General features: G+C 40.7%; 1 protein-coding gene and 1 long non-coding RNA gene across 2 annotated transcripts in view; one reads left to right on the plus strand and one right to left on the minus strand.

Annotated features, from left to right (window-relative positions):
• Positions 1 to 311: 311 nt before the first annotated feature.
• The window catches only part of DHX15 (DEAH-box helicase 15), a 46,782-nt gene continuing 32,525 nt past the window's right edge, over positions 312 to 14,568 (minus strand). The window contains exons 11-14 of the mRNA XM_083460483.1: positions 11,528 to 11,650; positions 6,471 to 6,661; positions 3,956 to 4,125; positions 312 to 891 (exon numbers count right to left, since the gene is read on the minus strand). Coding sequence (XP_083316609.1) covers positions 774 to 891; positions 3,956 to 4,125; positions 6,471 to 6,661; positions 11,528 to 11,650 — 602 coding nt within the window. The 3' untranslated portion in view covers positions 312 to 773. The remainder of the gene's footprint in view (positions 892 to 3,955; positions 4,126 to 6,470; positions 6,662 to 11,527; positions 11,651 to 14,568) is intronic.
• LOC310686683 lies at positions 8,191 to 10,194 on the plus strand. Its single transcript, XR_014516045.1, has 2 exons — positions 8,191 to 10,027; positions 10,119 to 10,194. It is a non-coding gene; the product is annotated as an uncharacterized lncRNA (long non-coding RNA).

Raw genomic sequence — 14,568 nt, forward strand, 5'->3', positions numbered from 1 at the left:
TTGCAGGCACCCCCAACCTGCGACCCTCCAGATGTTTTGGCCTACAACTCCCATGAGCCCTAGCTAACAGGACCAGTGGTCAGGGATGATGGGAACTGTAGTGCAAAACATCTGGAGGGCTGAAGGTTGGGGATGCCTGCACAATAGCAATATGAATGAGCTGACTAGCATTGCTCTATACATAAGAACAAATCTTACTTATCAGACGCATCTGAAAACTATGTTCAATAGATTGAAAGATTTCAACCTGAATGTGTCATCAACGTTTCTTCACCAAGGGCACAGAAACAGTAAGTTACTTTGCCAAAACGTTAGTATAAATAGACTTTATTGAAGTCAGTACCTCTGTACTGAAGCTGAAGATTGTGTCTACATAAGCATGTTGTAACACTTCACAACTTCTAAAAGGAATGTCAACAATTACAACGATCATGCATGCCATGGTCGATAATCACATTTTAGAAGCATTTTCAACCATTTCTAAAGAAATGCTTATAACATTGTTATATATTTATATTTATATAGAGAACTACTTTCAATAAACTGCAAAACATTGATCAGCTTTTCCAGTATGAGCTACAGTGTGAACACAAAAGGGAGGCATACGCGTTTAATTTATGAAATCAGAATGGAATATTTACTGTAAAGAAAAATTAAAAAGCTTTCAAATAAAGGCCATTATTGAACCAAAGCAAAGAGCACAACTTGGAACTTAAGAGTTCATTTATTGTTTAAAGCTGTCCTCTTGAGCAACTTCAATTCAAATAATAAATTCAGTACTGTGAGTATTCCTTGGACTGAAGTTTGGCAATGATGCGGTCCAACTGTCTCTTTGCTTCACACTGTGGGAAATTGCTCATGTCATAATATTGAGGGGCAATTTTCACCAACCTGCCAAAGAAAGAAAGGTTTGTCACTTGTGCACAGATCTGAATATCATGCAGGCGATAGCAGTGGCCCAATTAGTATCTACTTATGATAATTAGATGATCAATCTCCTTAATAAGGCCTGTAAATATGGAAATCCAGTTTATGTATAAAAAAACATGCTACTGAAAAGACCTTTTCAAAATAAAAGGCACCTCCAAGTAGTATATATACTTACTACTCTGAAACTTACAAAATTCAAACAATCAAAACAAAAGGCTTGTAACACGCAGTGATTGTCAGGAGGGTTTAAAAATCTTGTGTATACGTAATATGAAGAAAGCTGTTTTTACCATTCATTAAAATGAAAAGTCAACTTTTATTGACTTGGGATAATATGCAAGTTGGAGACAATATTTGGATACTTCAACCAAAAGTCAATTATATAGTTGTAAACAGTGTAGACATTAGTTATCAACAGCTAGATTAAATAATAGATAAGAGTACAGCATCACAGAAGGAATCTCTGATTGTAAGCCAAGTTCCAGGCAATAATACAAATGCATGATGAAAATACATAGGAACAATGACTCTGCATTCAGACGTTTTAGAACCGACAGGAACAAACATTATGGCTTCACTGAAAAGCAAAGGGGCTTGTCGCAGGGCCTTTAATGGAACAAACACTTCTTTCTATTCCTTTTTTTTCACATTTAGGGCTATCAACCTTAAACATCAACCTTAAAAGTGATTTATCAAAGAGTCTCAGTATTGTCAAATTCTATGAGCTGGTTTAGATGCAATATTGCCGACCCTTGAAAACACAGCTGGAGAATTGAGAATGCGCCTCAAGCATGCATGCTCCCTTCTGCCAAGCATTCAAATTTCCACCCTGACTTCCTGGTTTTATAATCTGCCATTACAAATGAACTGGGCATATGGAGAACTGGGAAGCATGTACAAACCACAGTTTCCATAGTTCTGGTTTTCAGGCAAACTACCATTTGTACAATTCAGGTGTAAGCAGGGTGGGTAACTGCAAGCCCAAGCTGATGATGATAACCTCTCAGTGAATCTAAGAGCAGAGATCATTTCTGCTATTTCTCGCCTAAGGAAAAAGACCATAGATGATGGTGGAGCGCATGCTTTGCATGCAAAAATTTCTAGGTTAAGCCCCTGGAATCTCCAAACAGAGCTGGAAAAGATTCCTGCATGAAACCCAGGAAAGTTGTTGCCAGTGAATACAGTGGTACCTCTTGTTACGTACTTAATTCGTTCCGGAGGTGGGCACCCAAATCTAACATTTTATAATTGTTTAGTGCATGGTACTGATAACACCCAGGTCACAGGTTTGATCCCCATTTTAGATATACAGTGGTACCTCGGGTTAAATACATAATTCATTCTGGTGGTCTGTTCTTAACCTGAAACTGTTCTTAACCTGAAGCACCACTTTAGCTAATGGGGCCTCCTGTTGCTGCCATGCCACCAAGCATGATTTCTGTTCTCATCCTGAAGCAAAGTTCTTAACCCGAGGTACTATGTACCGTATTTTTCGCCCTATAGGACGCACTTTGTCCCCTCCAAAAATGAAGGGGAAATGTGTGTGCGTCCTATGGGGTGAATGCAGGCTTTCGCTGAAGCCTGGAGAGCGAGAGGCATCGGTGCGCACCAACCCCTCTCGCTCTACAGGCTTCAGGAAGCTATCCGCAAGCCTTGGGAGCCCGGGGGAGTTCCCGCGGGCTTGCAAGGCTTGTGGGCGGCAGCCTGCATCCCGAAGCACGGGGCGTCCTCCGGAGGACGCCCCGTGCTTCGGGAAGGTGTCCGCAATCCTCTCACGCCCGGCAGGAGGTCCTGCCGGGCGCGTGAGGCTTGGGGCGGCAGCCTGTTCTGGGGGATGGGGTCGGGGGAAGCTGGGGGGGGGGTATTTTTTTCCCTTTATTTCCCCCCCAAAAAAATATGTGCGTTCTATGGGGCGAAAAATACGGTATGTAACCTGAAGCGTATGTAACCTGAGGTACAAGTGTATAGGCAATACTGAGAAAGATGGACCAGCGGCCGGACCCAATCTAAGGCAACATCCTAGGCGCAGCTACGAAAGAAACGAGGATAATAAATGGGGGGAAATGAAGGTGGCATTATTTAAAGAAGCAGATGCAGAAGTGAAAAGTGACTCCTATTTCTAAGCTTTCATTCCCTTCTGGATCTTTCTGCAACATGATCTCTTCCACAGGGACCAGACTATCTATCAAAGCAGAACACACGTCTTGTTACCATTGCTTTTTTTCAACTGAGATTTGGCCGCTATTCAATTGTTAGTCGAAATTCCATATGTATTCGAGTTTTAATTATCAACCCTAATCAAAATTGCATGTGCCAAAGGTAGCATACTTGTGGCTACTGACAGAACATTAAACAAATAGGAAAATAGCAACTTGGAAACATTTGTAAATGTAAAAAAAAGGGGCGGCACTTGCAGGTATAATGCGAGCTTGTCCCTTAACTAGAATTAAAGGAGCGGACTGCACGATTGCACACTTGCTCTCTTCTGTTAAGACCACCACCACTTTCAGCACGATTTGCTTAGCATCTCAACACCCTTAACCACTGTGGGAAAAGCTGGCTGTGTTTTAAATCAAGCTCTGAAATTCAGAAACTCTCCCCAGCTCCCAATATCTGTAGCAACAAGAGTATAGTGCAAGCACTCCTCAATACAAGTTTCTTTTTTAAAACCTGCTCGCTCGCTCGCTTCTGCTGCTGCAAAAGACAAAAGGAACCTAACTTCTGTTTACAGCAGAAAGGCCGGGCTTTCCAACTTCCAGGCAGGCGAATGTTTAAAACCAGCCATTTGAACAAGGAAAAAGAGACAACACGGTTTTTTATAAGCATAATTGAAACTGAAGATCCAGAAAGGAGATGTTTCAAGCAAGGTTTTTAATTAGTGTTGTTAGTGGCCTAGGGCTCTAAAATCCTTTTCGTTTTTCCTTACAGCTCTCAGGAAACTTTCATAAAAACATACATGAAAATGTACTTTTAAAATTAGTAATGTGTTGAGAGAAAAAAGACACATAATAAGAAGGTGGCTTACCATTCTGGCTTGATGTCTGTACAAGTGCGGATGTAGTTCTTCGTGGTAAGAACAAATTCGTTGTAAAGTACCCACTCAGGCTTGTGATCAAGAACTGTGGAAGGATGCAACTGCACTACCTGGTTGTCCTTCACTGTTAGATAGTGTCCTGTCCGTTCCAAATGTGCCACCTGTATGGACAACATTCACACTCACATGAGAAATGTGATGCCTGCTGCGCTTCTCCCATGAAATCAAATATCTTTAATACGGTCAATGACCAGGAAGCAATTTATAAAATATGACATTAAGAGTAATATTGTGCTAGAAGTAGCAGTAAAAATATGGCCAATTCTCAGAGTTGGTGCTTATATTTATGACCAGGTTTCGAGTTTTAAGTTTTTAAAGTTCAATTCAGGAGTCGCTACTGTTTAATATCGTTCCTTCGATGTTTACAGTTTGGGCTCCTTTGTAGACATCATTGCTCGTCTTATTCTTGTTGCAATGTAACAGTACTTTGCCACGGACCTGTTAATTTCGGGCTCTTTGTCAGCTAAGAGGTGTCTGATATAGGTGTCGTCTGTGCTACGAGGTATTTTCCTCAGAATCGGTTCGATCAGCTCTTTTCTTGAGTCTCGATATAATGGGCAGTATAAGATGACATGCCCAATGGTTTCGATTTCATTGCCGTTACAGGGACATAATCTTTGTTCGATCAGTATTTTATTGTATCTTCCCTCTAGAAGAGCTGAAGGGAGAGCGTTAAAGCGGGCCCTGGAAAATGCCCATCGGTGTTTAGCGTTGTCTAGAACTTTGAGATAGTTTGCTAGATAGGGCCTTTGGGAGTTGTATAGAAGTTTATAAGTTATCGGAAGTTGGTTAAAGTCATTTTGGGTTTCAACGTCCCTGAGCCTTTCTTTGATTATGTTCTTGGCCCTTCCCCTTTCTAAACTTAATAAATACTCTGGGGAGAGACCATATGTGGCCAGTTTTCTGAGGATGCCCTTCAACCAGCTAGATTGGAATTTGTCAAGAAGCATCAGGGAAACTTCTCCCATGATACTAAACCTCTTGGAAAATATGGAAAATCAAGGCGCTGCAATTGGCTGTTCTTGCGCCAGCAACTCTCTATCAAAGCTTAGCCACCCCAAACCCCAACTGCGCAACAACCTTCAAACCACAGCTGCCAACGTTTCCCTATTTTAAAGGGAAATTCCCTTATTCCAAATAGGATTCCTCACAAGAAAAGGGGAAAGTTGACAGCTATGCTTCAAAAGCAAACAAGGCAACAGGGCATTTTCCAGCCTCGGAACACAGGCTTGAATTCTGGACAAATTAAAAATCTCCTAAAATAATTGGAAATGTGAAATTATAATACGAAGATAATCTGAAATGTAATGCTATTTAGAGTCTAAAGCAGCACGTATTTATAACAACAATTAAAAACGGGGGATGAAACTATGAGCAATAGAATTAAGCATTAGAAAACAGAGATGCAACCCTTGTAATCAGCCAACAGGGTTAAATAATTCTGTGCATGGCAGATATGCCAACAGTTGCCTCAATCCAGAATCTCAGGTAGATTCTTAAGGGTTGGATCTATAAACGTTCATACAATGGCTTTTGCTTGTACAACAGAGTTCCTCTCCTTACATGTCCCCACCCAATTCTGTTCTGGGGGATTAAGGGTGACCCCCAGGAACAGAATAAGTCTTTGTGCAAATGGGACAATCCCTTGCTTTTAAACTCCCTGTAACGGAGTTAGATAATCTGCCTTCTATTAAAATGGTAGCTCATATTATGGCTTAAACTCATTATAAACCACTTGTAGGTTTCCCATGGGTTGGTCACTGTGAGAACAGGAATGTGGACTTCTGGGCCTTTGGTCTGATCCAGAAGGGCTGTTCTTGCGTTCTTGAGCAACCACTTTTAAAATACAATCGGCTTTCATTCACTATGGTCCAACCTGCATTTAATAAAGTACGGATCCGGCTATTCCACAACAGTTCAGTTGTAGAGTATAGATCAAAACTTAAGCAAACATTAAACCAAAACACCCAGCTATAATAATTTACCCACATATAACATATAATTGGAAACACACCCCCCCCCCCCGTCGGTCACATTTCTAAAATTATGCAATTTAAAAGCCTGCTTGTTTTTTATAATCTCTTAAATCTTTCATTAAACAAAGTATGTGTATTTATTTTAAAAATGAGTATCTACTCTGCAAGAAGGCAACTACCAGAGGCAAAAACTAAGCAGCATAGTGCCACCAATGTAAAGAATTGAATGAGAAAAGAGACAGGTCCCAATCTTAAGGAGCCTCACAGTCTCTATTTTAACGGATGGAGAGACAGAGAGAGGGGTACTTTTCAAAATGTGCCGTTTCAGAATTTCCCTATGCTATTTGCCTGTCTGTCAGAGTTGCCCAATAATCAGGTTGTATAAATCATAGCTAAATACTAAACACATTTTTAATCATTTTGAAGGGGTGAGGAATTGCAGATTTCTGTGTATTTCATATGCAACATACCTGCATGAAGTAACCAGTAACCAAAGCCTTCCTAATATTGATGTAATAGTCCCTGCTTGTGAAGTCTGTGCTTCTACGCGGCAAATTAAATCTGTCCATGATTCGTGACAGCTGTTGGCGTACATTGTCTGCAGACATCAGGGACCTGTAGTTAATGAAGTTGTCATAACACCACTGAACCGATTCATGATCTGCAATGTTAAAAAAAAGTCATGAATCATCTAAAAATGAACATTTTACCAAATTAAAACAAGTACACAAAGAGAAACCAGCTGAATGGTCAACCCACTGAACCGATTAAAAACCCGAATGACACTGTTTTATTTAAACAGCAACTGCTACACCTTTTCAGCTGCTCTTAATTTGCGTCCGCAGTAGGTAAATAAGATTACAAAGACCAGTGGACAAGAACTGCAGTGGCTAGAATTTGGGGGGGATGGACCAGGGACCACAAAGAAAATAAAGACTACTAAATTGCTAAGTTTTTCAAAAATTAGATCAAGGAGATACTAAGAAATCTGATAGGAGAAAAGCTAAACGGTGGAAAGTCATTATAGGGTAGTACAAGCAATGGGTTGTTTTTTTAAAAGTTGTGTACATTTCTCATTTCTAGATTCTGTCATACCATATACGAACAAACTAGGTGTTTTCAGGCTAAGGAGTGGCTGACAGCTGCTACTTTCTAGGATAAAACGTCTAAAGAACATTTATTCTGATCCATTAGCACACAGGTGCAGTAGCTGGAATTATGCAATCCTAGTCCTTTCTGAAGGAAGCTTAGAAAAACGTGCATTCACAAATGCACACAAACACCCAGTTGGTAATATTTCACTTTCTAAAGAGGGCTACATGCACACAACCTTGGCTGTTGGATTGACCAGTGCAATTGCATGGGACAATATCCTTCTTCAGTTATTCTTTTAGAAACAAGCACACACCATTGAGCCTGTTGGATCAGTCTGCTGTGTTCCTGCAGGCTCCCTACACAATTTAGAACCCTAATTTTTCATGGGGAGAATTTCACTTTCCAAAATGTGGAAGGCAATGAATGAAGCTGGTGATGGGCATAAGCCAGAGAAAGAAGGGCCAACTGTCCCCCTCTCACGCTAATCACACAAGGTTTGAATGCACAAAGAGGAAGATCCCACATAAGTAAACACAACCGCTAAATACCATGAATCTCTAGCCGGAATTAAGATTGCCGGAAGATATGAAGATGACACAACCTTGATGGCAGAAAGTGAGGAGGAATTAAAGAACCTTTTAATGAGGGTGAAAGAGGAGAGCGCAAAATATGGTTTGAAGCTCAACATCAAAAAAAACAAAGATCATGGCCACTGGTCCCATCACCTCCTGGCAAATAGAAAGGGAAGAAATGGAGGCAGTGTGAGATTTTACTTTCTTGCGCTCCATGATCACTGCAGATGGTGACAGAAGCCACAAAATTAAAAGACGCCTGCTTCTTGGGAGAAAAACAATGACAAACCTAGACAGCATCTTAAAAAGCAGAGACATCACCTTGCCAACAGAGGTCCGCATAGTTAAAGCTATGGTTTTCCCAGTAGTGATGTATGGAAGTGAGAGCTGAACCATAAAGAAGGCTGATCGCAGAAGAATTAATGCTTTTGAATTATGGTGCTGGAGGAGACTCTTGAGAGTCCCATGGACTGCAAGAAGATCAAACCTATCCATTCTGAAGGAAATCAGCCCTGAGTGCTTACTGGAAGGACAGGTCCTGAAGCTGAGGCTCCAATACTTTGGCCACCTCATGAGAAGAGAAGACTCCCTGGAAAAGACCCCGATGTTGGGAAAGATGGAGGGCACAAGGAGAAGGGGACGACAGAGGACAAGATGGTTGGATAGTGTTCTCGAAGCTACCAGCATGAGTTTGACTAAACTGCAAGAGGCAGTGGAAGACAGGAGTGCCTGGCGTGCTCTGGTCCATGGGGTCACGAAGAGTCGGACACAACTAAACAACTAAACAACAACAAGTACCATGAAGCCTAAGGAATACTGCAATTTTACCAGCCATTCAAATTCTTTCAATGTGGAAATGTGCTGGTATTATCAAATACAACAGATTTGCCCTGCTGAAGAAATCTGAAGACCATCTATGAGTTCTTCAGAGAGCACACAGGCATATTTAAACTATAGATGAAGAATGTGCATAACAGCTGTGATACAAATGAATAGGCAGCCTCTAACTATAAAACTTCAAACCATAAGGAACACATTTTCTACCACAGAATTCTCACAGTAAAATCCAACTGGTACCTGCCATTACACTTCTGATCTTCCATTTTAACATTAAAAGCTCTTTGCTTTTGCTTATTTCAAGTACTTGGGAGAAGAACGAATCCATTTTGAGCTATTTTCCCATCTGCCAAGCCACTATTTTCAAATTTTAATTTACAGATTATGCAAGGAAGTGCAACCTCTGTGTCAGGTAAATTCTGTGTCAGGAAGCTGAGTAATTTACTATTTCATAGAGATAGGGATCAGTTTTGACATGAAAGCCATTGATAGAAAATAAGAATTGAAAGCTAGGGTGTCATTCACAGTAATTCTTTGGAAGAGAGAATTGGTTTATCTTCTCTTGTCACTGTGATCTTGGTCTTACTTCTTACATAGACTTGACTAAAGAGTGATGTTATTGGAAGATTGAATGCATTAGTACAGACAACACTCAAGAAGCAAACAATATCCCTGTGACAAAGTTATCACAAATACTCTGTCTTCTGAATGAACACCTATCTACCCATTACTCAGTGTCATTCAGAATAATTGTAGCATTCCAAAACTCAAGCAGTTCAGCTAGCTGCGACTGGCCTCATATTCAGGAGTACAATACGTTTTGAGTCTGCATTTTAATCTAGAATTCCAGTTCACTTTCCCCCTCCCCACCTAGAAATTCTCAGAATGTCCCTAACAAAAAATCCAACTTTGAGCCATTATGTCCTCCTCACCAATTTAACATCCAGGATCTCTAAATAATGGAGATTGATTGGTCTCTTATTAACAGAACACTCAGATTTAATTTCATTTCAGTCATGAGCAGAAAAATACATTAAATATTTCCTTTTAAATCTAGCCAGGGGTCCTCAAATTCTGGCAGGCCCTGGCAGCCAAATATTATTTTCTACTATCTAGATGCGATGTCCTCTCACACTATATTACAGCAATTTTATATAGATTTTCAAAACAAATATAAATTTATCCAGGGTGAAGTTAGGGTTAAACACGGGATTTATCTGTGTTAGGCAGCATGTGAAATTATCTTTTTTTAACTTTTGATTTGGATGATCTGCACTAGGAGATAAGAGAAGCAAGACCATAATGGTTTTCCTGATCCTCTCAGCAGTATTCATTACAACTATGATATCCTTCTGGGTAGACTTGAAGGAATGGGAATTGGGGACACAGTATTAAACTGGTTGCTAATTCATGAGATATAGGGTCACAATTATAGTGCAAGGGGACTGCTGCACTTCACAAGCATTGTCTTAGTAATCTTTACAGCAATAACACCAGGCACAGGCAAACTCTGCCCTTCAGATGTTTTGGGACTACAACTCCCATCATCCCTAGCTAACAGGACCAATGGTCAGGGATGATGGGAGTTGTAGTCCCAAAACATCTGAAGGGCAGAGTTTGCCTGTGCCTGAATAACACAGCCCAGTAAATATAGTGAAATATACATGAAAACTTTAGAGTAAGTGTGAAATAGATTATTATTGAAGCAGGTGAAGCCACACACACAAAATACACTAAAAGTTGTAATGTCCAGCCCAGAGCAAAGTGTTTCTTCCCCAGTTATCATATTGGCTTTATTATAGAGAATAACCACCACTCCAGGCATCACAGTTCATCTTCAAAAGCCACATGTGTTTAACAGAGGCCTCAGAGCCAGTGAAGGAGAGGTGCCCGACTCAAACTCCTAGGAGCCAACTCCTAGGGGCCAAGGTCCCTTCGACTTTTACTTAGCAATTATTTAGGATCCTGGTCACCACACAAGCTATATTTTACCATTACTTTAAGGTTTTGCCTTATTTTTAAGTTTTGTTATTTCTTTGGTGCAGAGAGAAAGCTTATGCTGAAACCGGGAAGTTTTTAATGTGTGATGTCTTACTGTATTTTAATTTGCTGGAAGCTGCCAAAGTAGCTGGGGCGACCCAGTAAAATGGGTGGCATATATATAACAACAACAACAATCTACTACTACTACAAGGGACGCGGGTGCCGCTGTGGGTTAAACCACAGAGCCTAGGGCTTGCCGGTCAGAAGGTCGGCAGTTCAAATCCCCGCGACGGGGTGAGCTCCCGTTGCTCGGTCCCAGCTCCTGCCAACCTAGCAGTTCGAAAGCACGTCAAAGTGCAAGTAGATAAATAGGTACCGCTCTGGCGGGAAGGTAAAAGGCGTTTCCGTGCGCTGCTCTGGTTCGCCAGAAGCAGCTCAGTCATGCTGGCCACATGACCCGGAAGCTGTCTGCGGACAACTGCCAGCTCCCTTGGCCTATACAGCGAGATGAGCACCGCAACCCCAGAGTGTCCACGACTGGACTTAACTGCCAGGGGTCCCTTTACCTTTACTACTACTACTATTACTACTAGTATTATCATCACCAGGGCCTTCCTGATTTGTACACAGTCTATTATCTGCTATGCCACACTGGCTAAAAGTACCATATTTTTTGTTCTATAAGACTCACTTTTTCCCTCCTAAAAAGTAAGGGGAAATGTGTGTGCATCTTATGGAGCAAATGCAGGCTGCACAGCTATCCCAGAAGCCAGAACAGCAAGAGGGATTGCTGTTTTCATTGCACAGCGATCCCTCTTTCTGTTCTGGCTTCTGAGATTCAGAATATATTTTTTCTTGTTTTCCTCCTCCAAAAACCTGTGGTCTAGTGCGTCTTATACAGCACTACAGACATTCTCTCTTTTATAAGCAGTAGCGTGTAACAATGCAGTAGAGGAAGATCTACAGCAGGAGTGAATACGGACCTATCAGACTGTCAACACTATATATATTAGCAAATAACTCAAGCAGTTTCTACTTACTTTGTTTGAAAGCATGGTAGACATTCAGCAACGTCAAATGATCTCCATCTATGTGGGCGAACCTCATCTTGGCCTCATCCGCCGCTTTCTTGGCTTCCGTGGGGCGCACAAAACACTGTGGGACTAAACAAGGTTGGTATGGGCCCAACACAAACGCCCATATCGATGAGTCACGCATTCACAGATAGAGGAACAAGGCCTAGCTAGGTCAGTTCACAGAGCATAGGGCAGGGCAGGATGGCCTCCAACTGCATCTTGGACTGTCTACTACCTTGATTTGGTACATCAACACCTAACCACATCTGCAAGACAAGAGGGTTTCAAAGCTACAGAATGCCTGATTATTTTGACTAGAAGTAGGCATCAAAAAAATAATAATCCTGAAGGCCATCAAAGCTCCAGTTACGTAATGGAAAGATCGTGTGACCCCGGTACAAAACCAAGTGCTGATAGCTCTGCCTTGCGGTGGAGACAGTGAATTAGATCCAGTGTCCCTCCCTCAAATGGAAGAGATGCTTCTACTTGTGGAAGGGACTGATACCAGATGGAGGAAGGGGGATAGGGTTTTCACTGATTCTCCCTTCTCTCTGCAACCTCCTTCAGTTCCCACATATTCCAGGGACCTCCACCCTTTTTCTGGGGTCACAGAGGACTGCAGGGAGAAGGAACAATATGAGAAAACTGCTTCTCACCCTTCTAGCAGGAATGTCCCATGGGAACTCTGGATCCAACCCAATGAATGTTTAAATAAGTAGCCTATGGCCAATGACCAAGATACACAGCAACCCTTGTAAAACGTTATGCCGACACCTAATCTACTCATAAGAGAATATTAAGATGTATTATGCCTCTGTCACCAACAGCAGGCATTGCTATCAGCACTGGCAGACAGAAACATATGTGAATAAGCATATTTAGATATAAACGTGTATACGCGTGTATAGCAGTCCAGGGCTCTGAAGTTTGCGGCAGTGGTGGAAGGTAGACTGCTCAGCAGCTTTTTCAGACCTTAACAAGCAAATCTGAATTTAGTGCACTGTGACTCTACTAGTGCTCTTTACACATTGAACTTTTTAAACAATGCATTTTTTCTGATTGAATTTAAAATGTCAAAATGAAGGGTAATTGATAACCACAAGTAGTGATTTTACTATTTATAGTAGGTAAACACTCCATAAAGCAGCTCATTTGATGCTAGCACAAGCTTCTCTGACTTATAGAAATTATGTATATGTCTTTCATACATGCTTATAAGTCTTTCCCCTAGAAATTTTGTGCAAATATTCTACTTAAAACCTACACATGTGTTTAACTAAAACCAAACATAATGGATGATGAAAGAACAGAATGAATGTCTACCTGCCATTTAAACTTCATAGTATTTTTGCTTCAGTCACAACCAAAGCTTGCAAAGGTTCCTATCACTATTTTTTAAAATAAGTAATACACACAACTTTTAAATTGGTCTATCAGCCTCCTAACTGCGCAGACACACTGGGAAAAGATTGATAACAATACGGAAATTGAATATTCTGCCAATATGCCAACAGAAGTACTGCAAGAACCACACTGTTTACAGTGCGTAATTAAAAAAAACTATGAACCAAAGTCCATTCTACAAAAGAGAGTACTCCAAAGACAGAAAATTCTTTGAATTATTTGGCTCTAAGGCTAATAAAAAGCATTATGGCAAAAATCCATTAATTCATTGATGTAATAACTAGTATTTACAAATAAAAATTAGTTGTGTTCTTACTGTAAGTTGTAGAATGAAAAGCTGTACTTTTTATCATCTGCTTAAAGGCATCTTATTATGGCTTTAGTTTAAAGAATCAAAATTACTTCAGTTTGGGTAGCTTTGGTAAGCTTTACTATTTCCTATTTCATTTTATCTAACACTTGTGTCCATTTAATTGTTTGCACACATCTATACCCACACACCTGGAACTGAGGGTGACTTACTTCTGAGTAGACTGGTATAGTCCTGTACTCTAAATCCAGGGTGTCATGTCTCCCTTCACATTTTGCTCACTGTAATTATGTTTATTGATTCTGTTGGCGACACTTTAGAAAGCAACATGATTTTAGAATACTGCACCTTAACGGCATCCAAGAAAATAGCTAACCCTCAGAATAAGAATATATTTTTTAAGATTGTGTGCTAGTAATAAAATGCTGTAACAAATAATGAGTGCACCCATTCTTAATTTTAAAAGCATGAAGGTATAAATATTTTGTAAAGTATTTGTAGAGGGTTAAAGTAAAATGTCTTCCTCCAAAATATTGACATATGCAGTTAAAGAAATTAATACTATGCAGTTGGAAGCAAGAGCTCGCATCAAGTCTTTGCCTGGTTTGATGGAAGTTCATGGCATAAAAAGGCAGCCATCCACCTACCACCACCTCCGCAGATAAAACAACAATTTACATCAAACAATTAGATTCTGCCCTGCCCAGCTGCTCTGAGTCTGAACTGTCAAAATTCTGCAATAAACATTGTAGTTTGCTTTTCGAAAAATATTGTTAATACGCTGCAATAATAAAGTGATGGGTTGTCTTACTCAAAACCTTTATCTTACTTGCCATCTTGTTGACATCTTGTTGAATGTACAATACGATGAGAAGTTACTATGGGAAAGGTTTCAGCACATACAAAATATGCATTTCTTGCCTTACCTGCACAGATTCTGAGCAGGTTATTTTTAAAGGTTTAGGCTGGTACCCAAAGAAAATACTAGTTCCACAAGTCAAACAGGGCTCCGGGCTTGAGCTTCTCAGACAGCAGCATCCCTGTGCAAACCGCTTTTGAAACTGAAGTCAGCTTTCAAAAGCAGCATGCGATATGGCTGGGGATGCTTCTCAAAGTTTTAAAAATCCCACTAAGCAGGCCCAAGTCCTCAGATCCATCCAGGCAGCTCTTTGGATTCCAGCCCTAATGAAAACTTGTCCACTGTAACAAAAGACTGCTGCTCAAACAAGGCCACACTACAATTTCTGCATCGGCCACCCTTTAAAAAACTGTGACGGATTAATGCTAAGAA

The sequence above is a fragment of the Podarcis liolepis genome (genome assembly GCF_965112155.1).
Source record: "Podarcis liolepis genome assembly, chromosome: 9".
NCBI classification, from domain to species: Eukaryota; Metazoa; Chordata; class Lepidosauria; order Squamata; family Lacertidae; genus Podarcis; species Podarcis liolepis.